The sequence below is a fragment of the Heteronotia binoei genome, chromosome 2 (assembly GCF_032191835.1).
Source record: "Heteronotia binoei isolate CCM8104 ecotype False Entrance Well chromosome 2, APGP_CSIRO_Hbin_v1, whole genome shotgun sequence".
Lineage (NCBI taxonomy): Eukaryota > Metazoa > Chordata > Lepidosauria > Squamata > Gekkonidae > Heteronotia > Heteronotia binoei.
The window spans coordinates 99,143,499-99,170,787 of NC_083224.1; the positions used below are offsets into that span (position 1 = coordinate 99,143,499).

At 45.0% G+C, this 27,289-nt stretch overlaps 2 protein-coding genes across 2 annotated transcripts in view; both read right to left on the reverse strand.

Annotated features, from left to right (window-relative positions):
- Nucleotides 1–27,289, reverse strand: part of IPP (intracisternal A particle-promoted polypeptide) — a 523,673-nt gene that overhangs the window by 322,952 nt on the left and 173,432 nt on the right. The window lies entirely within an intron of this gene.
- On the reverse strand, nt 1,761–26,523 carry PLK3 (polo like kinase 3). Its single transcript, XM_060231729.1, has 15 exons — nt 26,126–26,523; nt 16,750–16,857; nt 16,534–16,650; nt 15,362–15,491; nt 14,846–14,933; nt 13,500–13,595; nt 12,053–12,251; nt 11,434–11,560; nt 10,477–10,586; nt 10,220–10,337; nt 9,513–9,596; nt 7,523–7,685; nt 5,968–6,097; nt 3,909–4,019; nt 1,761–3,354 (listed from the first exon to the last, which is right to left on the reverse strand). The coding sequence occupies exons 1-15, from the start codon at nt 26,318–26,320 to the stop codon at nt 3,160–3,162; spliced, it is 1,971 nt and encodes a 656-aa protein (XP_060087712.1). The 5' UTR covers nt 26,321–26,523; the 3' UTR covers nt 1,761–3,159.

Here is a 27,289-nt window from a genome sequence, read left to right on the forward strand (position 1 = left end):
CTTCAAGAAACACCTCACATGTGCACAGGTTATTGGGAGATCAAACAGAAGCCTCCCAAATGCATGAGAGAAAAGTTACTGTGGGAGGTCTGGGACTGGGTGTCCTTATTTTTTTTAAGGATGAGGCAGGGGCAGTAAGATAGATAATGAACCACTCCCAGCAATATTTTGCTTCTGCACAAGATGTTTGTCCTATAAAGGGATTATCCCTTCACATGGCAAAAGCAGCCATAAGGTAATTTTGACAGGAGGCATAAAGCACCCTCTTCATCTGCTTGTCCAGTCAAATCAGCACCCTTCCACAGTTATGCTGCATTTAAAAAAAAACTTCAGGAGACTGCTACTACAAGAGCTGTATAGTGGCATGCATAGTCGACACCATAGTCTCTTTCAAGGAGAAATACATGACACAAGCAGACATAGGACAACACTTGTCCCAGAGCACCAGTATTAGACAGTCCTAACTGGATATACTTTGTTGGCAGAATAACCCTTTTGAGGTGCTTACAAATCAGGGCATGACTCAGGGCAGTTTGTTGAAAACATCAGCATTCATGTGAGGCCTTTATGGAAGATATGTGTGTTCAACTCTTGATATAAGATTCCAAAGACTAAAAACTAAATTTAAAAACTCCAAAAATAAAAAGGGGGCCTTGGATGTTGCAGACGAACTGTACACAGTCTCTCACTCAGTTCTGTGCTCCATAGTCCTCTGGTTGCCTTCTGTTCTTTGCCAAGTTGTCTACCTAGGCACTCCTATGTTATTACTCACACAGTTGCATGACTTTAGAAGACTAAAATGATTTCCATTACATCGTGTTTAGATTTTTCAGTGCAGCATGAACACACTCCACCATAATTCATAGACTACTGGAGTGAAAAAAGACTCACAGGCTTCATTCAACGTCTATCACTCTTCCTCCATTATAGAGTAGTATATGAGAAATTTGCTTTCTTCTCAGTGTGCAACAGTGTCCCAGTCTGCTTTTTTAATTGCAAAACTTCAGGCATTAGACTGATCCCAGATCAATCTAGAGACACCACTTCAAGTGTAATACATCTCCGCTTTCAGAAACAAAGCAATAGAGTCACTCCAGCATATAGCTGTTTCTATGCAACATGTTATCCACCACTTTTGTCTTCAAAAGATTGGGGATCCCTGGTATACAGCTTCATGCCATGGACTCTATCTATTGTACTTGTGTACTACCTCCCCACAGATTTCTCCTCTGCACCCTTTGTTTTGAAAAACCCTATAAATCTGTATAGATTTTTATAGTTTGTGTTGATCACACACACACACACATACATATATATGTTGATGCCATTTATAGAAGAGTTTCATCACTGGGACCTCTCCAACTAGGTATTTGCATAGTGCCAAAGGTCTTATCTGGTCCTTGCTTCCTACCCTCTGGTATTAAGCTGCTTATAAGGTTCCCTGCATTCTTCAGTAACAATGTATCCAGTATCATCTGTATGAACATCAATTTTCATAGGAGAAGCATGTTTGAGAGCAATGACCGTCCTCAGCTCCCTCAGCATGCTTAACAGGACATCTCTTCAGGAGCTTCCTGATAACTATGCTAACATGACAGCTGTTGTAGGGTATGGAAAGCAGCTTTCAGCAGATGTGATGCAGTACCTTAAACCAATGAAATAACACAGCTTCTTGGAAGGAAGAAGATCGGCCTGTTCCTATCCTGATTGATTTTCACTGCAGCCATGACGACTTCAAGTTAAATCAGCACTGCTTTAGATTTGCTTTTATTAAAAAGGAATTTATTGTAATCAAACTGTTGGAGTTCGGAGACATGGTGCTGCATGATCGACAAGACACAGGTGCAAAATAAATAATCCATATAAATACATAAATAGGTCTCAGTGGAAGTTTATACCATTTAAGCTCGACAACTGGACAACAGTTTGTCAAGTTCCAATACTGAACAGGCAGCTTTTGTTTAAGCTGTTCAAGTCTGTACCACAGTAATACACAAAATCCCTCTACTGCATCTTGAGTCTGAGAAAGCAGCTGAGAAACCGAGGCAAAAATAGGGCAATTCACAGTCTCAGCAAACAAAAAAAGCCCTATTTGCCTAATTAGTGTAGGAGTTATGCAATATGCACCCACCCTTCACAGTACCAAGTGCTGAGCAGCAGCACTGGAAACCTGAATTGGCTCTGATTTAAGGCTGAAGGTTCAGCTTTCATTCCCCTAACTCTTCCTCCCAAATTAGGAGTGGCAGCAATTCAACCCTGCCAATTCCAGAAAATAGCCATCTGGCATAGCAGCCAGATACAGATCCCCTCAGCTCTCCTCCACCCACAGCATCTTAATTGCAACAGTTATATGCCAAGCAGAGGTCCTTTTTCTGGTTCTCTTCTAATTTGTAGAAGGCCACTTGTGATGGTGCTGCTGTGCTGTACATGCACCCCTCCTTCCCTGACTGGCCCCCAAGACCATCCATTCACAGCTTTAACTGGTCCATGAATCGGAGCCAAGCAGTTATTGGCAAGTGATGATACTTCAAGCAGCACAAGAGAGTCTATGGGCAGTGGTAGTGTTACAAATGCCTGAACCAGTTTATGAATGGAAGCCACCTTAATTCTGCACTCACAGATGGGCAGCTGAGAAGCCCCTCAAACCCATCAGGTGCCAGGATGTCAAGTCCTTACCAGGTATATAAGTAATAGACCAACAGTCCAGCAACTGTCTTCTCAAAGGACATTTGTTCTCCTTTCTCAACCTACCCTCAATTGTTTCCATGCTGTGGATGGAGCAATAGTTCTCCCCATACCTAAGACACCATCTTCTCCACTGTGTATAACCAACTGTACAGTTACACAGGAGTAAACTTAAGACATTTTAACTTCCATCCCTGCACCTTCTCTCTGTGGACTGGAGCAGTCATGTCAAACCAAGTGCAAATCCCTTAATTAAAAAGTCAGTTTGGAGATAAGCATCTAAGACTCTGATGAGGCCAGAAATAAGGTACTCCACTACATCCGTGCAGTTTGTTTGAAGTCTTGTCTTTCCTGAAGATTAGGCATCCACTGGTAGGAAGGATTCTGATGGTCTCTGCAGTTGTACCTCTTATGACATTAACATTATTCTGGGAAGGACAAAGGCAAGGGGACAAAGGGTCCTGTCCTGAAGCTTTAGGCATCTGCACGCTCAAGTAGCAGTTTGAGGATGTATTTTAACCGATGCTGAAGCTCTGGTGAGCAGCCAAGTTCTGCAATACTGCTGAGCTTGTAGGTATAGGAATTCCTGTCACGGTTTATGTAAGTGAGAAGGCAAGAGTGGTCAGGTTTGCTGAAGATCACCTTGGTATGATCATTGTAGAAGTTCACCTGGAAGATGGAGAATACTGGCCATGAGTACTTAGCACCTGCTTCCATTTAACAGGCTCCACTCTGAGAATTCACTGCATTCCTTTCCCTTTTAAGTATGAGGGAGAGGGGAGAGCTGTAAACCAAAGCTGAATGAAGTATGAAACCAAGCTTTTTGTAAAGGAATTTATGAGGACCCTATATGCTTAAGCATTTTAAATGTGCTTTATAATGCTGGTGTTTAATATACCTGGGGCCACAAAGTTATACAAAGGCAGTATTTCATGATGCAGCATATTGGACAACTTTGGACCAGTTATTCTCACAACACTGCTGAGAGACAGGTTAAAATGGTGAGAAGAATGACATATTGCTTGCCATAAGCTGCCATTCTTCTATAAAAATAGACATCTAGTCCCTCAGAAGCACTTTAGAGTCAAAAATTAGAAGGCATTCTCTAAAGCAAGGATGCAGTCTAAACAATAGAATTCTCTATTGGGAACAAAGCTGGGTCTTGCATGACCTCCCCCCTCAAGGCCATTCCAATAGAAGATCAGGCACAACTCAACACTTACCTGGAAGGTTCCATTGCTGAAGAGCATCAGCAAGGCCTGATCAGTCTTCACCCATTGTAGAAGCAGCAGTGGCAACTGCCCAGCTTCGTCTATGCTGGGCAAGTCTCCTCCCTTTGAAGAGAAGGAGAGAGATGGGAGAAAAGTCAGCCCTTGACAACTATTCCACCAATGCAACAGCAGCCCAGTTCCAACAATCCTTTTCTACCCAAGTCTACCACAGCATTTAATACAGGGGTGGGGAACCTTTTTTCTGCCAATGGCCATATGGATAGTTATAACATCATTCGCAGGCCATAAAATTATCAACTTAAGAAACAGTGCTCTGCTGAGGGAGAATGATTCAGGCCAGCAAAATTAATGCAAATAATTGGTTTTCTATTTGAAGTCATGTGGGGAGAGCCTAATCAGGCACACACACACAGCCCGCCGCCCTAGGCAAATGCATAGAAAAAGCCCAGCAGGACTCAGTAGCATATTAGACCACATCCCCTAATATTAACATATTAGGCCACACCATCTGGGATAATCAAGTGCAAACTGAACTGTGACAGTAACTTTTCCATGCCCTGCAGCAATTCTGGCTGGCCAGCCAGGCCCCAGGGAGGCTGCCACATGGCAATCTATGCATCTGTCCAGCAATCCCCGAGGGCCACACCAAGTGACCCTGAGGGCCTTACATGGCCCTCGGGACAGAGGTTCCCCACCTCTGATTTTATACAACCTGTGGAGAAACGCCATCTGAGAGTGTTGGTGCTTCATCCAAAAAGGCAGGGATCAGTAAATCCATTCAGCAGGCTTTGTAGCCTTCCCCTCACTCCCCCCCTCCCTTCCAGAGCCAAACCAACAACGCTAGGGGGAAAGTCTCCTAGAGAAGCAGGAAGTGCTGTTGTTCCTGCCCATGTGCTAGGCAGGAAGAGTTTCTCAGTTTGCAGCTGGCGCTTGGGAAGAGAGGTGGCTTGCCTGTGAGCTCCTGCCTGTGGGGGGGGGGAGGCCTGCTCAGGGAAATGAGGCCTCCAGGCAGCAAGACAAAGTAAGTCATCAAGAAGGGCAGAGTATGTTTAGATCAGGGCCAACCGGATGCGTTTATAATCAACTTTTCTTTGTTATGCTGTTTGCTGTGCTGTGTTAACTTTTTAAAGGCAACTGTTTTTGTTTTGTTTTTCTTTCCCTATATTTTTCTCTTTTAAATAAATGTTTTTTCTGTTTAAAATGCTGGCAGTCAGACTCTGTACCACATAGATCCCCAAACCGCTTTAGACCACGCTGTTTTTGAGAAGGGGGCCCCGGGGAAGGGGGAAGGCATGCAGTTGGATAAGGTGCCAATCCTCCAGGGGTGCCCCAAAGAAGTGCTGAGGTCTCTGTGAAACCCAAGTGCAGGGCGGCAGAGGACCTGGAGGCCTAGCCTCACAGCTGGAGAGGGGGATTGGGAGTCCTGTTCCTCTCAATCTGAACCCCGGGACTGAGCAGGTGGTGGCAGCGAGCCCAAGGGGCAGGAGGAGAAATAGCTCCCTCCAGGAGTTGGCGACTCCATAGGGAGCTGACGGGACCGGGTCTGAAGGCAGAATCGGGCCGGTTCCGCCACACAACCCACCAAGACAGAGTTAAGTAACAGCCTTGATTGCACTGGATACAGTAGCTCAGATGAGTAATACAGGCCAGATTCACAGGAAGGACATGCTAATTCCAAACACCCAGCTCAGCATTGCCACGGGAAATTTCCTCTTCATCCTGCATAATTGCAGGTCAGGATTCTTTAGCACATGTATTAAAAAGCCACAGCCAGGGGCTGTACAGGGGCTGTACAGGGGCTGTACAGGGGCCCCACATGCACACCTTCTGGCTAGAGTGCTGCCAACTAGAAGTTGTCTGAGAAGGAAAAGAGCACAAGTGCCAAGAAAACAATTTTTGAAGTTTACCACGAGTTTGAGTTGTGCCCCTCAAAAGTCTTTTGGGAAACATCTATTAAAGATCTAGAAAGCAGGTGAAATGCAAACTAGATCTTCTATATGCATCCAGACTGGCCCCTGAAGCTAACATAGCAAACCCATCAGTTACTGACCTTCATGAGATGTTGCTCCATGTAGGAGGCAAAGTACTGCAGGATACTCATTTGTCCCTGCAGCTGTTCAGGGACTGCAGAAGCCAGGAAGGAGAAATGCTTACTGTTGGTCAGATTATAATGTACTTTCCTGTAGGACAAAAGAAGGTTAACTATGACAGCCAAGCAGGGCCAGATCTACATATTTTTTGAGAGGGGGGGGGGGCAAAAGAGCAAAGGGAACTTTTTAAAAAATCTGTCCTCTGCTACTGACATAGGCAGCCTGCAAGTTACCGAGGGGGGTGGGGAAGCAAGCTCCCAACGCAGGAAGCTTTGCAGTGAATTTGCTGGCCCAATGCAGCATGCCTCCACCATGCCCCAGCATAGCTCCACAGCTTCTGTGAGGCAGGCTGCTTGTGTTCCCTGTCGGCAGTGAGAAAGCAGCAACAAGGCAGCCAAATGAGAAGGGAACCGGGCATGGAGGAGACGAGTGGGAAGAAGAGGGCAGCGGCAGCTGGGAGAGAACAGCAAGGCGGACCACCAAAGTAGGAGGGACATAGAGGTGAGGGGCAGGAAGAGAGAGAAGGAGGAGGCATCTGTGGGGGAAGGGACAGAGGAGGAGAGGCAGTGGTAGCAGAGAAGGGACGGCAGGTCATAGGCACAGGGCTGTTTTTCACCGCCTCTCTGCCTTGCAGAGAAGTGATTAAAATAACTGATCTCCCTCCCAACCCATTTAAAGACCCCTGCTGGCCAGTTGGGGAGGGAGGCAGATTGAGAGGTGTTGGGCTGCTTTAGCTGCCTCTCCACAAGAAAGAGAGCACAAAAGCAGCCGATCTTCGGGGCTGCTGGCTTACTCCACCCATCCCCTGGAGAGCACCCAATTTGGCACACCCTCCCAAGTGGCACCAGGGGCAAGCTATCCCCTCTGGCCCCCCCCAAGTCCAACCCTGCAGCCAAGTTGCTTGCAATCCTCTTCTCACACACATTTCTGTAGTGTGGACTGTGGTGGGGGAATGGAGATCAGGTACAAATCTCCATTCTGACTCAAGACCCACCCAGTGAGCTTTATCCTACTCCACAGGTCTGCAAGACAAGAGAGGGGAGAGCCATGCACACTACCTCAAAGTTCATGGAAGAAGAACTGGATTAAAGTGTAATAGGCAGTATCAAAGGGTTATAAAGCACTTGGAGAGAAACTGCCTTCTTATAGCTGTGCAAGTGAACAGCAAGAGGCTCCTTGAAACCTGATGCTTAAGCTCTGAATTTTCTTGACATTTTAACATCAGGCATCTTGCAGCATGAAAGTATCCTTCCCATAACAAGCTGACTGTTCTTTATGAACCTATGATTATATGCTCAGGATGAGTTGATTCCAGGGACACAACCTATTTCTTTTATCTTATTCTATGTATGGGCAGCCTTTGCTAGCCCACTGACCCAGTACCCTTCTCTAGCCTTTGTCTCCTCTAGGATTTACTTCTTTCCTATATTATTTGCTTCATCACAGCCAATGCTGCCTAAGAGTAAAACTCCTAGGTCCAACTGAACCGTCTGGATAAATGTTTCATCTACTCACTTCCAGTTGGCAGAGAGGATCATGTGAGTTCCATCATTGAATAAGACACCAATGCTGCGGTTGGATAGCTGATAGCCAAAGCCATACTTGTTGGAATAGTCCACCCATTTGCTGACCCAAACAAAGTGCTCATGGCAAGCCAAGGAAGCAGGATTCCTCTCAGCTGCACAGGGAACAAAGATACAACTTAACTGAGGCAAGGAGAGACAGAAAAACTCAAACTCTGCTCATCAGCGTGACCCCACAACACTTAATCCCAAGGCCTACAAAGAAATCATGTAATAGGGCTACGTAGAAGGCTGAATAAGCTTAAGGTCTCAAAAGGCAGCCACTTCTAGCTTTATGTCCTTGGTTATACACCCCTTCCCCACTATTCACTTCGAAGAGAGCAGCTCTTCCATTTGTTCCCAGCTGTCTCAAACAGAATAAGAGAAGAAATCCAACTGTTCCTACAAATTTAAGCAGCCCGAAGCTTAAATTTATTATTTTATTTATTTTAGTAAATTTCTATTCCACCCATTCCCCGTAGGGCTCAGGGCAGAGTACAACATATAATCAAACCATAATACACAATAAAAACATTTTAAAACAGACAACTCAACAGCACTCAGATTACCATGACATCACATATTGCCCAGCCTAGCCATCTCACATCATGATATCTCATAGGGATGGCAGTTATTCCAGTTCCTAGCACAGATGACAGTGCTGGCCGGGGAGGCCAACCAGATCAAGAATAGATGCCCGCAGCCTCAGCTAAAAGCCTGGCGGAACAGCTCCATTTTTACAGGCCCTACGGAAGGCTAATAAGCCAGGTAGGGCCCGGATCTCAATAGGGAGCTGATTCCACCAGGTTGGGGCCAGGATTGAAAAAGCCCTGGCCCTAGCTGAGACGAGGCAGGCATTTCTTGGGCCAGGGATGGCCAACAGATGTTGGGAGGCTGAAGGTAAGACCTCCTGGGCATATATTGAAAGAGACGGTCCCGCAGGTATGTTGGTCCCAGGCTGCTTAAGGCCTTAAATGTAAGCACTAGAACCTTGAAGCAGATCTGGTACTCGATGGGCAGCCAGTGCAAACTGTGGAGTGCCAGCGGAAAGCCCACCCGTAAAGGTGGTGCAGTCAGCAGGCGAGTCGCCGCATTCTGCACCTGCTGCAGTTTCCGGATCAGTCTCAAGGGTAAGCCAGTGCAGAGCGAGTTACAGTAGTCTAGTCTGGAAGTGACCATTGCATGGATCACTGTAGCCAGGTGCTGGGGAGATAGATATGGTGCTAGCTGCCTGATCTGCTGAAGATAACAAAAGGCAGTGATCTAGGCCTCCACGGAAAAAGAGGCATCCAAGGTCACTCCCAAGCTCCTCACCTTTTGGGCTGGCACCAATGTGGCACTGTCCAAAGCTGGGCACTCAATGCCCATACCCATCCCGGCTCAAGTACAGGACCCCCATCTTAACTGGATTCAGCTTCAGCCGGCTCTGTTATAACCACCCAGCCATGGCTCCCAATGCCTCAGACAACTGGTCAGGGGCGGCGACTGGCCGGCCACTCATCAACAGATAGAGCTGGGTGTCATCAGCATACTGGTGGCAACCCAGCCCAAAACCTTAGGCAAGGGGGCGCATAAAGATGTTAAATATTGGCAAGAGAATGGCTCCCTGCGGCACCCCACATATAAGTGGATGCCGCAAGGAAGTCTGCTCGCCAAGCACCACCCTCTGTCCCTGTCTCTGGAAAAAGGAGGAAAACCATTGTAAGGTCACCCTCCAAATTTTGGCGACGGTGAGGCAGTGGGTCATAAGGTCATAATCGACCGTGTCAAATGCTGCTGACAGATCAAGAGGTATCAGCAGCGCTGACCTGCCTTGATCCAGATGCTGTCTTAAGTCATCTGTGAGAGTGACTAGGACAGTCTCTGTCCCATGGCCCAGGCAAGAGCCAGACTGGAATGGGTCCAAGGCGGATGAGTTGAAATTTACGGCGGATGAAATTTACCTGGAGGCATGACTGACAGACAGTTCTTCAAGAGCCCAATGGCAGACTCAATGACAGATGATGCTGTGACACAATCTTCAAAAACTAAAAGGGGAGAAGATAGGTAATTGAGATATGGACAGCTTAACATGGTGTTCCCATGAATGCATCATGACAGTTTACAGGTAGAGCTCAAAGCTAGATAGGAATGGTTGAGAGATTCACCTCTGCAAGTGAGGACCTCACTCAAGAGCTAGAATTGGGCTTCAGGAAAACTGCCATCCTGAGCAACTAAACCATTTAACTGTGGCTTGAATATAAGCATTATGGGACATAATCCAAGGTCCATCAAGGGCAGCATTCTGTTTGCAGCAATAATAGGAGAGAGCTTCCAGAAACTTACTAAGAAGGGGTAAAAGCAACAATTCTCCCCATCTGTCCCTAGTTTATGGTAGTCAGCTAACCTGCCGCAGCATTGGTGTCTTATTCAATGATGGAACTCACTTGATCCTCTCTGCCAACTGGAAGTGAGTAGATGAACGTGAAGGTTCTCCTTAGCTACTGCAGCCTGTAGCCATTGCTAAATGAAAGCTTCCATGTTAAGCAATTTGCTTAAGCTTCACTACCTCAGAGAACTTAGAAGGATAGAGTCTACAGGCAACTGTTCCACTACACTGGAGCAGGTTCTAGTAGCTGACAATTCCACAAAACCAAGGAACTCTTCTCACCTTCAGAGGTACTAGCCACTGTCCCACGAATGGACTTCGAGATTGACTTCCGTGAACCTTCCTCTGCTACAGTCACTGCTGGGCTGGAGCTAGGACTATGGCCACTCAAAGGGGTGACCTGCAAAGAAACAGTCAATCGAGCTCACTGTTGACCTATCTTTTACCCCCTGGCAGGTTCAGGAGCTACCAGAACATCTTCCTCACCCATATTCCTCCCTCCCTCAAAGTGCTAACAAAGTTCCTGCAGTTAATCTTACCTCATTCCCTTCCACAGTTTTGTGACTCATCTGTCTACAGATAGAGGTCTTCACAAGGCCTGTTACCAACTTGGAAATCTCATCTCTCTCTTCTGAGGGAGACTTCTTAACTAGAAAAGGAAAGGAAGGGTAAGTAGTTCAACTCAGATTACCAGCTGAGACAGGCCTGCAGATATTTCCTGAAGTACATCAGATTGGAGTACGTATGGAACAAGCATTTGATTTTTGTCTCTTTAAGCACACCTTTGTAAGCAATAAGCAAAGAACTGATTTTATTTTCTAGGCATATTCAGTGCTGGCGCTAGGGTGTTGGCAGCCTTGCCCTGCCCCAGGCAAGGCGCCCCCCCCCCAACCTTCCAGCCCGCCATGCACCCTCCCCACCACCACCCCATGCCACTCGGCCACCCCTGTCAGGAAAAGCCACGTGGTTCCTCTCCCGCCTCCCTCTCTCCCTCCACAACGGCAAGAGGAAGCTCCTCTGCCTGCTGAAAGCAGCCAACCAAGGCAGGAAGAGAGGCAGCAGGAAGGAGCCAAGAACTCCTTCCCTCTGCCCCAGCTCTTGCCTTGCCAGCCAGCTGCTTTTATTTCCAGCTTCCCTGGCACAACCGGGGAAGCTGTGCTGGCAGCTCAGCAGCCTGCAAGGAGAAGGTGGGGGTGAGAGTGGGCACCTAGCACCCCTTTAGGCCAGGTGGTGCCCGTAGGCAGTTGCCTACCTGGCCTACTCAGATGCTCTGGGCCTGGGTGTACTTAAGCAGAAAGATCATTTAGGAATTGGTTGCAACATTTTTTTCCACATTTTGGACCTCAGATGGTAAAGAAGCTACGGTATTCAATATCCTGCCCATCCAATGAGTTTCCACCCCAGCCAACCGGTCAGATGACCACCACTAGGCAGTTTCAAGCCAGGAATGAAATGTTAGCTCTTTGGTTGCAAGTCAGCTACCAGAACAAGCTTACCTTTGGATTTCCTTTTTCCAAATAGAGTCTTTGTGACCTTTACAAACAGGCTCTTGGCAGGATTAGGGGGGTTCAGCTCTGGCACCATCACACAGCTGCTGGGTGGGAGCTTATCAGGTGTGTACCCCTAGAAAAGTCAGCACTATTAGCCAAACTGAATGAGATACCAATAGACAGGAGGAGAAGGCGGCGGCAATCTGAGACATTTGTGTACAGGTGACTATTGCTCATTGACTAGATTTGACTATTTCCCCCCAATTTTAGAAGGAGTGCTCAAGAGCTATTGTGAAGAAATATACTCTTGGCAAGGATGTTAAGTCAGGCTGCCCAGCAACAAAGGCAAGAGCAAAAAGTAACGACATCTGAGAACTGTAAGTGCTAATTAGAAACAGGATGTAATTACCTAAATTGCAATCTAGGCACAATTCCAGAAGCTAACACCCTTATTAAGAAGGACACTTGCCATCCTTATAATGGTGGGGCCCAACAAGAAGTTTCATCCAATGACTTAGCCTCTAGGAGTATAGCACACTCTGCGGCTTTTATACCGTACTAGTTTTCTATTCTGGCAACAGTCCTATTAAGAGTTAAGTAATGCACTCAAAAGACCTCTGCTTACTTTGGTGAAGAACTCATGATCCAAGATTTCCTCCAATGTTAAACGCTCCTGTGGGTTGCGTTTCAAGATGCCCATAAGCAGGTTCTTGGCTGGAATGGAAAGGAATACTGGAAGTGTATAGGTCACATGCTTGATGGATTTGTAGGTCTCCTTGAGGTCTGATGTCTCAAAAGGGGGGTTTCCACATAGCAAAGTGTACCTGACAAGATGCAAAGAGGAGGCTGTGAATGGCAGAGAGCCAAGGATATTTGTGAAGAATGCTTCTCTACAAGCCAACAATGGCATGATCTTATCTGCACATGACTCAGCAACAACTCTAGAGGAAGCTGAAATGAGGCAACACCCAGCTTTAAGCATTCCCTGTAATGAAACTCATTAAATAGTGCTACTGCTCCAGGTAGTAACAGACCGGAGGCACATCCTGATGGCAGAAGACAGTCACTCCTCATGGGATTACAGCCAACAGTCTTTTAAAGTTAGGATTTGTACAGGTGGTGGCCATGCACCCAAATGTGGTCAAGAGGCAGGGTTAAGATCTGCCTTCTTTGTCATCAGCTGCTCACTCAGACTTTGCTGCCTCCTCCCCCGCATTGGAGACAGTGTTCATAACACAGCAGTAAATGGAAAGTTTAAACAGGAAACTGTGGCTAAGTGACAAAAAGATCTGAAAGCTGAAATGACTTCGAAGACATACTCCAGAAAGCTGCTCAGAAACACCTATGCTTAATTGGCAAATGTGTACCACAGGCAAACCACTTTTTCCATTGTAACTCTTCAGCAGAAACAAGCAAGTAACAGTAGGATGTTTTCAGCTCCAACTTTTTTGTCTTTTAACTGTCTGCTCAACACATGGCCCAGAATGACACTTGGACTCACGAAAATTAGCTCAGAATAACAGTTTAACAACCTAGTTGTGGCCAAACTATGGTGGTATCATCTAACGAGGGACCAGTTAGCATACAGTTTATATGAGTTGCAGGTCAAGCCTCCCCATCACTGACAGAACTGGCAAGGCAGGAGCTGCTCAGCTTTAGAGATTTGAGGTGTCACAACTTCCATTTTGGAGCCTGGAACTCCAGACTATCTTGGTGGGCTGGGCAGTTTTATCAATTGGAAGCCTGCTTTTGCCATCAGCACAGTGAAAAGGAAATGGCTCTCTTGGCGTCATACTTTCTGGAGAAGCCCTTGATAAGCTTTTTAGAACTTTTGTCTGGTACAGAACATTGAAACATGTTGCAAGTAGTATATGCACACAAGTGCCCCCAATATTCCTTTGGCTCCATGTCAGCCTTTTAAGGACCAATTCCTTGCCTGGTATTTAATAGTATCTACATTAGGTTCAGTTCCAGTATAGCCAGAAGGTAACAGTGAAGGAATGACCACTTCTTAGAGGTATGATTTAACAGAGATGCACAGCCATCTCATAACATTCAAGCTTTAAACTTACATGACACAGCCTAGAGACCACACATCTGACTCTGGCCCATGTCCTTGTCGGAGTAGCACTTCTGGAGCAAGATAGTTGGGAGTACCACAGATAGTTCTGGGAAAGGAGAGCATGGTTGACATTAGTGTGATTGCTGCTGGGACTCCTGAATGTCTCAAATTTCCCCCATCCCATTTGATTCATTACAACATGAGAAGTATCACTAGTGCTCAACAAAACCACTCAACTCATATGGTTAATAAACAAGATTGTTATAATGTCCCTCAAATTATATTAGCCATTTATCCTACTATTGCAAAGATCAAGGACCTGGGAAGAAGTTAGAGTTCAAATAAGATGGAAGCAATCCTTTCTTATTTTAAAAATATTTTCATGACTTCAAGATCACCTCTTTAAAATTTCTGCTAGCAGTGACTGACTTCCTCTTTGAAATAAAATGTGATAAATCTTAATACATTAGGTCTGTAAGCAAAGGCTCATCAAGGCCTCATGAAAACCACAAAACTGACCCTCAACTGACAACACAGCCTGCAGCTGGAATTCTGATCTGTATGTCTCAATAAATTTCCTTTTCCAACAGCCCAGTGCCCCCAAAACACAATAAAAAGCAATACCATTGAGTCTTGCTCCAACAAGTTGATCCGCCAGAAGCCTTAGCTGTAGCTTCCTGGTTAGACATGCGATCAACCTGAACCACTGTTCCAGATGGCTCACCCTACCCCTTGCATCTAGTCACACTTACACTGGACTGTCAGTACTGCCACTTGTTTGCTTAGACACTCCCTCTCCAGTGCTCCTTTCTGCCTTGCACACTAGCCCTCCCCCATCCACTGGATCAGCCAGAATTAACAGTTTGCATGAGGCATAATCCAAGATAAGGTTGGCATTGTTTCCCTTCACTATTCAAATAGGAGGCTTCTGCCTTAGACACAACTGCATATACAGTGACTGCATTGTTTCTTTGGCCATCAAGTTCCAGCTGAAGCAAAGGAATCCATTTCAAGCCTTGCGGTGTCTGTTGCACTGTAAGCCCCCATACAGCTGCAAGAATGGGGTGACAGGATACAGATACTGTAGAAGAAGCATTTCCATTATTACTCCTGAATAAGCTCATGCAGGGCTCTTTTTGTAGCAGGAACTCCTTTGCATATTAGGTTACACCCCCCTGATGTGACCAGTCCTCCCAGAGCTTACAGTAAGTCCTGTAAGAACAGCCCTGTAAGCTTCAGGATGATTGGCTATATCGGGGTGGGGGGGGTAGCCTAATATGCAAATGAGTTCTTGCTACAAAAAAAGCCCTGAAGCTCAGACACAATTATAGAAAGGAAAGCACTTCAGTCACTCACTTTTTCCTCTGGTCTGCAGGTTCTTGTCGGGCAGCCAAACCAAAATCTCCAACTTTCAATTCCATGTTTTCGCTTATGAAAAAGTTACCTGCAGCAGAAGGCAGACATTATGGTTCTAGATGTTACAATTCTCAAACACTACAACCCACCCTCCCTCTACACAGAACAGAACTTGAAAATCTAATGTAGGTTTCAGTAATCAGAATTTCACTTTTTAATTTAAAAACAAAAGACGTTTCGAGGCCCAAATGGAAGGGAAATTAGATGGTGCCTGTTGAAGAGGCCTTTGGGCTGAGCAGTTCCGATCTTTGCACTTCCCCACCTCACACACCCTGCACAGCTACACTTCATGCTCCTTCCCATTCAAGAGACTGATATATTCCACATTGGAAGCCTAAATGATGCCACTACAGCAATGCACACTAAGTTACACAAGTATGCTGGATGAATTCTGGGTGACATTAGGAAGAGTTTGATTTCAGTTGCTCAGATATACCCAAGTCATAATGTACACACCTAATTTGAGGTCCCTGTGCAGAATGCCCTTAAGATGAAGATACTTCAAGGCAGAAATGATTTGTTTGAGGTAATATCGAACCTCTGGCTCCAGAAGAGTGTGTCGGGCTTTCCAGATATGAGCCAAGGACTGGAAGAAAAAGGGTTTAGCTAAGGCATTGATACTTCCAGAGAAGATCGTGACTTATTTAGGAACAGGAACAGATAGCTACTTGTGATCCCACAGAGAAATCTGTACAATCAGTTTCATATAAACATGACAGCTGACCACACCCTGTGCTCAGTTGATACAAAGTTTGTACCAACCTTATAATATCCTGCAGCATCATGGCTGGACAAGTGCTCCCAGCCTCCCCTTCATTCCATACCTTTGCCCCATCCAGTAGTCACTCCCACCCAGCAACTCCTAAACTTTAATTGGTTCTGAACATGCCCCTCTCACTTTTACCAACAGAAGCCTACTTTTACATGTGCATTCTAGGTATTTAAGCTGTGCCCCATTTTATTACAAGCATAACAGTTCTTAACTACTGGATAGTATTTTTAAAGATCTTTACTGGCCAATCCCCAAATTACAAAAGCTAGTCCATATTACTACACACAAACACTGAAGACAAAGTTAAGTATACATGGTTCATAAGAACACTGCAAGGAGATAAGGAATTCTATTAAACATTAAAGAATGTAATGGAAGTGCACCAAAACACGACTATCAGATGCTGAAAAAAAGCTAAAATGGAGTTAGCTGAACACCAAAATTAATTCCTGGAATGAATTCAGATGTTGCCTTAGTAAAACTGAACCCCTGTCAAAGCACTATTCCAAAACAACCCTTGTCAGACAGTTTTATATCAACTTTGATCTACACCAGGAGTGGCTAAAGCTGTTAAAATGCCTGTGGCTGACTTATTGTTTACAAGTTTTTTAAGTGCAACAAAATAATAGGCAACTAACAATAGCGCAAGTGCTACTACATACAGCAGCAAACAACTCCCATAGCAAGGGCAATTATGTGACAGACTCTTATATAAGGCTTATGTATGGCACGGTTATCATCCAAAAGATGCTACACTATAAAGCTAACACAAACAGGGGGACAGAAGTATCAGATGGTAGGTAAATATGCCTAAGAGGAGACACAAAGGCCATATATACAAAGATCTGGGACTCACTTTTCGGCTGCAGTGCTCAAGAAAGATGTAGATGTTCTCTGAATCTTCAAAATGATGAGAGAACTTCACAATGTGTTTGTGATGCAGGTCTCTATGCAGCTCAATTTCATTGATGATCTGGAAAAGCAGTACTGAGTCAGCAAATATTCCTGTTTGAGGTTGGGCGTATACTAGTAATCTGCCTTACTGTGCCCAGAGATCTTCTGTGCCACATACCTTTTCACGTTGGTGAGGCTTAGCCACTCGGCTGTGAGGAATTACTTTTACTGCATAGGTCTGACTGCTGGAGAGGTCTCTCATTTCATAACATCTTGCAAATCCTCCCTGCCAAAAAAAGACTGTTGTAAAACAGATTATAAAAGTTTCCTATTAATAATCCTTCCATGAATTAATGACCTATCTGAAAGATCTCAGTAACTGGTTTTTGGGGACAGTGTGGGCAACACCTGCACCCCTGTGAGTCCCTGAACACAATGTGGCTAAGACCTTGAACCAGTTTCATTCAAGCATGTAACACCCAAACCAATCTCTACTAACCTAGTTTGAAAACACCAGGCAACTCAAGTCCTTATTTATTAAGTTCTATCAGATCACTGGAGAATGTTTGTCTTATTCATAAAGAGACCTTAATTTACCCCCAAATATGCCCCTTGTGTTTGCTTGACTCCTTCTGGCATTCAATGCTAATAAGAGCAGATGAGAACCAGGACTAATAACATCTGCTAGAATGATAAAGCAAGCCCCAGGTAACATGAGTTTACGTAAGTGTAACTGCCACATGACCAATGTGGTCTCAGTGCAAGAAGTGTGTGCTAAAGATCACTGCTTCATCACCTCAGGCAAAAAAAAAATTACAAAAATGGGAGCCAAACCAGATGCCAAGAGCCAATAGTTGGGATGTTCGACCTTACCCTTAAAAAGCACCCCCAGAGCACATCCATCAGCACAAGAACAGGGATACTTCAACCAAGTCCTTGGTCCCACAGTGCTATACAGCTCAGACCCTGGTTCTTATCCACATTCCAAGTACTGTATACTTGTTTAGAATTCCCTTGCCTGGATGAAGAAAATTATTCATGCAAGTACATTTTCATGGTATTTTACAGAGTCCCAAAAACTCATTCCACTGTTCTAGCAAATAGATTCCCAGAGCAGGCATATCAAACTCATTTGTTACAAGGGTCAGATTTGGCACAAATGGAACTTTGTGCAGCCAAGCCATGCATGTCATAAAATGTAATGCCACATACAGACATAAACTTTATAAAGATGCAGACAAACATAATTATATATATATATAATACCTTAAAATACAAACATGCTGAAAACTCTTGTGATATTGTTTAAAACAGAAAGGTGGGGGAATAGTAGGATCTGGCAATGCAATTTTAAAAATAAAACATCAAGAAAAAGCACAAGGATCACAGCAGAAGCTAAAAAGATGTAAAATGCTCTGTCTAGGAAAACATGAAATGACTGAGTATTGCAAGCTGCTCTCCCCACCCCACCCCCCACATCTACTCAGATTGACAATGACTCTCCAGTGTAATATCCTCCTTTGGCTGTGGGTTCCCAGGTTAGAGTACTCACCAAGGCAGAAGGAGTTGGGAACATCATAGGCAGCCTTGGAGCTTCAAAGGGTGATGATGGGGGGGCGGGGCATGGAAATTGCCATGGGCCTGATCAAAGCCCTGGGTGAGACAGATGTGGCCCGAAAGCTGGAGTCTGACAGCCCTGTCATAGAGGGCCTCAGATGTCATTATCCAGCCTTCTCTTCAACACAAGTAGAGCTGCCAAGTCCAATTCAAGAAATATTTGGGGACTTTGGGGGTTGAGCCAGGGGACATTGGGGGTGGAAAGGCTCAACCCCCCAAAGTTTAAAAATTCCAGTGGGTGAAAGATTCTCCCAGCTCTGAGCCTGCTTTGGCGGGGCGGGCGGGATATAAATAAAATTGATGATGATCTCAGGTAAAATGGCTCCATTGATGAACTACTCTTATAGATCAGAAGTTTCTCCCAATGTTTAGCCAGAATCTAACCTCCTGTAACTTAAGCTCACTGCATAGTATGCAACCTTCTATGCTTGGACAATTTCTTTCATTTCTGCTACTTGGTCCAGTCTTCAGAAAGTTTATTCCTAGATTTGCAGGAGCCATGTGAAAGAACAGCTGTGTGGGTTAATGATGGAGTGAGAGGGGGCAAGAGGAAGAAAGTGACCCATTTCCTCTTTTGATCTATGGTTGTAGGATAAAGAACAATTTCACTCCCTTGTTTTTCTCTATGCCAGCTCCCCCAAATACCCACATATCTACATGGGTCTTATGATCTTGGAAACTATCTTTTCAGGGGTAAGAAGGGATTGCAAGAAAACCCAACATTTCATGCACAGAGTAGTAAGATATTGCACTTTATCTTGTTCTGTGGTGTTCTCCAGGACAAGTTTTTGCCATCTTCTGTGAGACAACCTTTCAAAGCCATATACTGCAATGTTACACCTTTAGTTGAATGCAGGCCTGTTGCCATGGAGGGGGCCCCATCCCGACTCACCTCCAAGACTCCCCAATCTCCCAGTCATCCTTTGGCCCGACTTCACAAACAACATTTTTGCCACTGCTGCCACACCTCACACCGCTGCCTGCCCTCTTACTTTGCCTTCTGAGCCAAGCCCTCTCACTTGGCTGCTGCGACCGCCACCACTGCCAAGCCTCATACCACTCTGGCCTGAGCCCTCTCACTTGGCTGCCACTGCCACCATCGTTGGTTTATCAAGTCCAGCACTGCCAGCTGCACTCTGTTTTTTTTTCTGTTGCCACCCTTTCCCAGCAAGACTTGCACTGCTGGCTGCCCTTCCCCACCCTGAGCCCTCTTCACTGGCCATCCTCTCTGCTTTTTTCTACTGCTACCCTATCCTGGCAAGTTTTATGCTGCTGGCCACCCTCTCCCTCTCCTGAGCTAGCCTCCCGTGCATGGCCTGCAGCTATGCCCCCACCAAGCCTTGCACTGCCATCCACCACTCTTCTCTGGGTTTTTGTTATTGTTGCAGCCTGCAAGCCACTCTGTCCCAGCAAGGAATTGGTGCAGGGGCAGGCCCAGCATGCCTCAGTGGTACTCAAATGCAATGTTCTGGCTTACAGCCTATCCGAGCCAGGAGGAAGAGAAGGAGGATAAGAAGCAATGTCATCACCACCGGAGCAACTTGCCTCCTCCTCCACCACCACAGCCAGCTCCTCCTTCTCAGGGACCAGCCTCTTGCTGGCTGCCTGTGCACCCTGAGCCCACTCCCCTGCCTCAACAGTCCTGCATCCACCCACTCCTATTCCCCCTTCAGTGACTCAGGTATGCATGCATCATGGGGGTCTCCTCTTCCCCTTCAGTCAGCTGTTCCTCTCTCTCGCCTCTGCCATTGTTTCTTCCTTCCTTTCTCTCGCTCACTTCCTTCTTTCTTCCTCCCTCTCCTTTGGTATTACTTATTTCCCTCACCTTCCTACCCCCTCTTTTTCTCCATCTCATTTTCTCCCCCTTTTAAACTTTCTTCACTTTTTCTTCCCTCCTCCTCTAAAAATCCTACTCTTTTCACAGCAGCCTTTTAAACTCTAGGAGTAAAGACTCCATCTGGGCTGCCCAAGAACTCACTTCTTCACAGACCAGCCTGACTTTAATTCTTGATACATTTTTCCTCCTTTCAATGTTTTTCCTGCACAAACTAAGCAACTCCCCAAATCTTATTAACTTTAATTAAATTAGCCAGTGCTCCCCAAGAATTTAAATGGCCCCAACTTAAAAATTTCTAGATACAGGCCTGGTTGAACGTATGGCTAGCTAGAGATTTAAAAAGGGTTCAAAGGAGCATTGTTATTTTTGGAAACTCAATATTTTAGGGCAAATTGTTTGTTTTTGGGCCAGGCATTAAAACAAATCTGCTCACAATTTATCATTCACAAATGTTTGAATTATATGGTCAACCTACAAACTGATTTGTCAGAATTATGGTATCTAATTTTTACTTAGGTCTACTCTAATGTTCTCTTCTTTCCTCGTTTATAGTTCCTATCTTTTTAAATTAGTAAAGAAAGTTTATTTAATACATGTTACCCCACCAAAAAAGATTTGGAAAGTTACTGAGATTTGGAATAAACTTTAAAAATAAGGTTTGTGAGAACAGGAATTTATACAATGGAGAGAAACATCAACAGAAAAACCGGGCAAGAATGGCCAAGAATACATCTCAGGTCTGATCAGAAAATGGTCCCCACAAAATGACATGAAATCCACAACCTCCTTCCCTGAAATACCTGAGATGTCAACAAAAAAAGCCCCAACTCTAAATTCACTTACAAACAAAAGGGGAAGGGGGAGGAAGAGATCAAAGAAATAGGCTTACCATCCCAAATTCATATATAGACTAAAAAAGAGGAAGGTAAAAGGGATCACCTTCTCAAAAACACTTCACAGATAAATGACAAGTAAAATCAGTGATGATGATATTGGATTTATATCCTGCCCGCCACTCTGAATCTCAGAGCTGCTCACAGTCCCCTTTATCTTCTTCCCCCACAACAGACACCCTGTGAGGTGGGTGGGGACTGAGAGGGCTCTCACAGCAGCTGCCCTTTCAAGGACAACCTCTGCCAGAGCTATGGATGACCCAAAACCATTCCAGCAAGTGCAAGTGGAGGAGTGGGGAATTAAACCCGGTTCTCCCAGATAAGAGTCCGCACACTTAACCACTACACCAAGAAAAGCTTACCTTCTATTTCCTATCTTAAGTAGATGATTTGTATAGCTGGGGGGGGGGGGCTGTAGTATATATTGCATATTTTGTTAAAATGTAATAATTGTTTGCAAATTAATTTTAAAAGTCTGAATTATAACATATAGTATCACACGAATATCTTTTTGACCTCCCAGTTTGAATGGAAGCATCTTAATCTTATGCCCTGTGGTTTAATGCACAGGCTCAAGTATTTCACTTTGCATACCATCTCAGTGCTCTGGAGTTGGCATTACTACCCACCCACAGGCATCATAATAGTTTCTGCAAGGTGTGCGTAAGCCCTGTTCATAGGACAGCCACACACTGAAAGGGTTATTCTACAGACAGGTTTTTCCAGCAGTGAAGCAAGTACATCCTTGGCTGCATCATATGCATTACTGAAAATGAGCCTCACACCTACACAGTATTCTGTAAACAAGGAGGGACCAGTTTCTGTGTGAAAGAATCTTAGCTTAGGTATCACTATTGAAACACTTCTGGACAACATCACCAAAAAGGAATTCGTAAGAACAGAAAAGGCTCAACAATAACCAAACTCAAGGTAAAGCCCTTGTTTAGAAGACACAAGACACTCCCCCATATATGATGAGCCAATTCTCCAGGTGACACATCACACTGTTTGATGTGGGAGCAAAAGCAGACAAGACACTCCCCTTACTTTGCAGCACAGTCTGTGGAAGAATGCCAGCTTTACTGAGAGGTGAGAGGTTACAGGTTGCACGGTATACACTGTTGCCTCTCCCACCCCACCGCCAACTCCGCCTACACAGATGGCTCAGTGGGGCATTGAGGTTTTAAGTCAGAAAGCAATTTCTTACTTAAAAGAACACCAGGGCAACAAAGCCAACAAATGCTCTGGGAAACATACATAGGTCATACAAGGAAGGCAGGACTCTAGCAGCACCTTAAGGACCAACACAAAATTTATTCCGGCATGGATGTGCTTGGGCCAGACGTCACTTCAGATTCATAGGACAGGCATCTAATGAAGTCACCTTGGCCTCAGGAAAGCTTAAGGTAAAATAAATGTTGTTTAAAGATTCATTGGACTATTGCCAGACTAGCAAAGCTACCCAATTTACAAGTGTCCATATAATTGCAGTATACTATCTAAGTATCATCGTCATTCTGTGGCCAGCCTCCAGGTGGGGCCTGGAGATCTCCCAATTTTACAACTGATCTCCAATTGGCAGAGATCAGCTCCCCTGGAGAAAATGAGTGCTGTGAAGGGTGGACTCTATGGCATTGTATCATACTGAGGCCCCTCCCTTCCCCAAACCCTGCCCTCTCCCAGATCCAGCCCCCAAAGTGTCCAGGTATTTTCCAACACAGACCTGGCAATGCTATTGTTACACTGAAAGAAGAGAACTGGGTTTTACTATTTAAGTAATAAAAATTGGTATTTTTGCTTTCTTTGTAGACTCAATAGTAACTCTGCTGCTGGGCAAGGTTTGTTGTGCCAGGGAATGGTGCAGTCAGATAAGCAGGACAGTGCAGGAGTTGATCCCTAGCAAGAGCCAGAATATCAAAGGCTCTTCTTTAGCCACTGAAGCCACACCCAGCCTCCCTTCAGCACTTCCATATTTTGCAGACTGTTCACATATGCTAAAAAAAATTGTGCAACAGCTTTAATGAAGACCAGCCAAAACATAATGCAGAATGCAAGCTTTCAAAATCGCTGAAACATTAAAATTGGTGGGGGGGGAGAGAATGATCTTTCAGACCATCATCATAAGGCTTTTGTCTGCATCCTGACTGAAAGCTCTGAGGCCACATGGCACAGGATGGAGCTAATATCAGGTTGTGCCCATGGCCTACTGGGAAGAAACAAACAAAACCCCCAAACAGCATATTAGCAGAACACACAAAGACCAGATTTTGGTGGTATCTGGCCACTGTGTATACAAAATACAAGCTCAGCCATTGCTCAAATGTCAGTGACTGACCTTTGTGTTTTCAGCTGGAAGGTGTCCATTTTTATTTCCCAGAAGGCAATGGGTGCAGCCTGCTGCCAGCCACACTTGATGCCCATTGGAATCTGTAGAATATTCTATCAATATTTGCAGAGGCCTTCTGATCCTCATCCTGGCATCGAAGATCAAATTTCCACCCTATAGGTTTTTTTAAAGTCCCTAGGCTAATGAAAAGTTCTAGAGAAACTTCTGTACACTATGCTGTCATTCTACTTTTGTATTTTACTGTGGACTGAACAGCTATCTACACCATACGTTCAAGTTGCCTCATACAGCCATAAGATCTAGAAACCCTCATAAAAAAAGAATAGCAGAAATCTGCAATCCTGATGGAGCTTCAAATTTTCGCTGTGAAGAGATGCTGCAACTATGCAGGGTTTTTTAAAAAAGTATTCCATAGTACTGTTTGAATAAGAATTTAAGCCACCCTTTCAAAGCAAATAGCATTAGACCAGGGGTGGCCAATGGTAGCTCTCCAGATGTTTTTTGCCTACAACTCCCATCAGCCCCAGCCATTTGCCATGCTGGCTGGGGATGGTGGGAGTTGTAGGCAAAAAACATCTGGAGAGCTACCATTGGCCACCCCTGCATTAGATGCAGGGATAACATTTTTCTTATTAAAACTACTGTTCAAAATCGTGTGCTCACTTTTCCAGGCTATTCCCCACTCCCAGAAGGTCATGTTTGTCAAAGGCTACCCATATTTATCTTCACAGACATGTTAGTAAAGTAAGCTAAAGTATGACTGGCCTAAATAAATCCAGAAGGCTTCATGCAAGTAGGATTCCCCTGACAAGCACTCTGACCCAAGTCTAGCACTGTGTAACCAGTAAGTCACAACAGACCCCTTGAAAAGCTAGAAACTAAAAGGTATAGGGATCAGCTAATTCTTGCAGGTACTCAACATGTACTTTTCACAGCACCATGTTTCCTATGGTAGGATAGTAATAATTTGGATTTAGTAGCTCTCATGAGACTTTTTTTCTTTGCATAAAGGAGGCTGGCATAGGCATACTTCAATCTTGAACATATTTTTTCTGTTTTTCCCATTTTTCGGAAGGTGGGATAGAAATAAATTAAAAAATAAATAAATAAGGCTAAAATCTACAGACCATTTTTATTTATTTATTACTACTTCACATTTATATCCCGCCCTCTCCGCAAGCAGACTCAGGGCAGCTTACAATTATATAAAACAATTTATAACCAATAAAACACATTTAAAACATTTTGTGGTGCTATACACTTAATATGGCGGGATCTTTTTTTCTGTTAATTTTAAATTTACAAAGCAAAAAAGGGGAGGCACTCAAGGCAATATGTTTTAAGATACCCTACTTCAGCCCTGTGATAAGCAGTGCCTCACTGGATCAAATGAAGTTGTCTTATGCAGTCATCTCATCCTAACTCAAGGCAGCCTTGCTTTGACTAGCATCAATTCTCTGGGGGCTCTGATGGGGAGAGACTTTTCTCCAGCAACTGTATCCTGACATCACGGTAGCTAGAATGCCAGCTGCTGAGCTTGGCACCTTGTACTTGCTATGCATGTGTTCTACCTACTATGCTTATAAGCCCCCTTCACTAGATCAGAGCAAGGGCATGATTTGAAAGAATTCCAGCTTTCCCTCTAAGCTGTGCTCATGAGCAGCTGCTCATTAACACAGGAAGCCCCATTCAGCAGCAAGCTGGAGCTGCTCAGGGTCTTGCACTGCTCTGCTCCATAGGAAAACAATTAAAGAGAATATTTATTGCAGCACCTAGCAGTCCACAAGCAATTAGTTCATAATCCATTGGGGAACTCAAGTCACCTCCCAGCTCCTACAGAAGGCAAGAGAGATTAAGGTGGGCAGCCATGTTAGTCTGAAGCAGCAGAACAAAGTTTGAGTCCAGTGGCACCTTTAAGACCAACACAGTTTTATTCAGAGTATAAGCTTTTGTGTGAATGCACACTTCTTCAGAAGCAAGAGAGATCACTTATTCAGGTCAGCCCTAGCCCCTAAGGCAGGCACCAAAAGCAATGGGAAAACAATAATATACCTTACCAATATAAATAGCTAGCCCAGTCAGATAGGAATACGGACGGAAGAGAAGCCCCAGCGGCTGGAATACAGCTTGTAACATTTTACAAAATCTGTCACAAAAGAACTTGCATGACACAAGCACTCCTGCTCACAAGGCTACTGACACAATTATCTCTCTCCATTCAGGAGCCTCTGCCAAGCCGTCCAGTTTTGCTAAGAAGTCCACCAGTCTCCACTCGGAGAAGCCAGTCCGTTTCAAGGAGGGGGAATGAGCTCAGCGACTGAACGCGAGCTTCCAGCTAGAGTGGTGAGAAGAAAATAACGCACAGAGGGTAAGGCATAGTAAAGTTGGGGGGGGGGGGAGGAAAAGGATTCGATCGTACTTAAGGGGGGTTGGGGGTTGCATCAAGTCCAGAAAGACCGGCTTCAGACCAACCGGCATCACGAGAAGATAAGAGAGCGGCCATCAACATAGGCGTCGGAGGAGCGCAGGCCAGCGGCACAACGACTGGGAACCCGAAAAGCGCGAGAACCTCGCACAAGACAGTGGCGACCTTTGGTTCTCATTCACGACAGGCCACGAGTGCCTGCGTTGCAACTCGCAACACCTCGATTTGTCGCTCTCAGTCACTAACACAAATTAGCAACACGCCATTTCAACGAAAAGCACGCATCCTCCGAGTAGGAAAGCACTCGCCAACGAGGCCAACTACAGAGAGAGCAAGACGGTCGGGCTGTTTAGGAGCAAACGACCCGCACTTACGGACTTTATGCATCAACCTCTTTGCCTTGGTTCCCACCACACTCTGCATGAGACCACGTACCTTGCCAAGCAGACGGCCTTTGCTGTAAGCCCGGCCCGTAACCGGATCCGTGATGATGCGAGTCGGTTCAGCCGCTTTAGGCTGCTCCGCCCGTCCAATTTTAGATGAAGCGAATACAGGAGAAGTTTTATATAAATCCAAGCCCGGAGCACTACCATGAAACTGGTGGGACGCGAGAAAACAAGCAGGATCCATTATTAATGCGGGCAGCTTCCTTTCTACCGGGATAGGAGGTAGGACTGGTCAGCACTCGGCCAGCCAAAGACCTCCACCCGCCGGGAACAAAGCCACGTGGCCAGCCGGCAGCAGAACTTCCGTACGCAGTCTACCTACAGCAGGGGGAATCCCAGCGCTTTTATCAATGAGAGAGGTAGACGTCATCCAGTAGGGAACCCCTCCCTTCACTTTGGAGGCGGAGTTAGCTCTTAAAGCGAATGCCGCGGCTGTCTTTTTCTGAGGAAATACGTATTTGATTGGGGTTGGTTCTTAAACGGACAGCCGCTGAGCATGATTCTTTTTTAAGGGAAATACTTGTGAGTCTTCTCTGCGAGGAGAGGAGGACATTCAAAGGGAGAGGAAGCGGGGAGAGATTTATTTCCTTTCTCTCTGCTTTCTTCATCTGAGGCCTAGAACACTATTAACCCTGGAGGTAGAGAAGAGAACTAATTCAACTGGTCATCAGAACCTTTAATACACTCACGGATTCCATCTGCTATTTAGGTGCACTCTTTCTGATTTATAAATCGTGCTTGAATTTTCAGTCTGCAATATAGTATTTTCTATACTGTGAAGATCACTAAAAATTCAAGCACGATTTATAAACAAGGCAAAAGTGGGCTTAAACAGCAGATGGAATTTTTTTTTCCCTTAAAAATTTAATTGGTAGTGATTTGGGACCTCGGTATATGTAGCATGTGAATTATTCTAAAACTGCCGATAGTAGAGGAAACTATTTTTTTTTAATCAGCCTGTATCTAACCATGTACATTCAATGAGATTTACTTCTGTTTGAGCCTTGACTTTAAACCTTTGAACAGGTTACAACCTGGCCTCTGAAGAGGCATCCTGGAAATATTCTGAATAAATTAAAAAAATAAACCAAAACACACACAGGATCATATTGCATACTGTATTCTTAATTTATTGCAATTCTGCAGGCCCAAA

Coding starts and splice junctions, on each gene's coding strand:
- PLK3 (XM_060231729.1), bottom strand. CDS start 26,320: ATGGATCCTGCTTGTTTTCTCGCGTCCCACCAGTTTCATGGTAGTGCT. Junction 12,252..13,499: donor TGGTCTCTAGGCTGTGTCAT/GTAAGTTTAAAG, acceptor GCATCTTGTCAG/GTACACTTTGCTATGTGGAA. Junction 4,020..5,967: donor TGGAGCAACATCTCATGAAG/GTCAGTAACTGA, acceptor TTCTCTTCAAAG/GGAGGAGACTTGCCCAGCAT.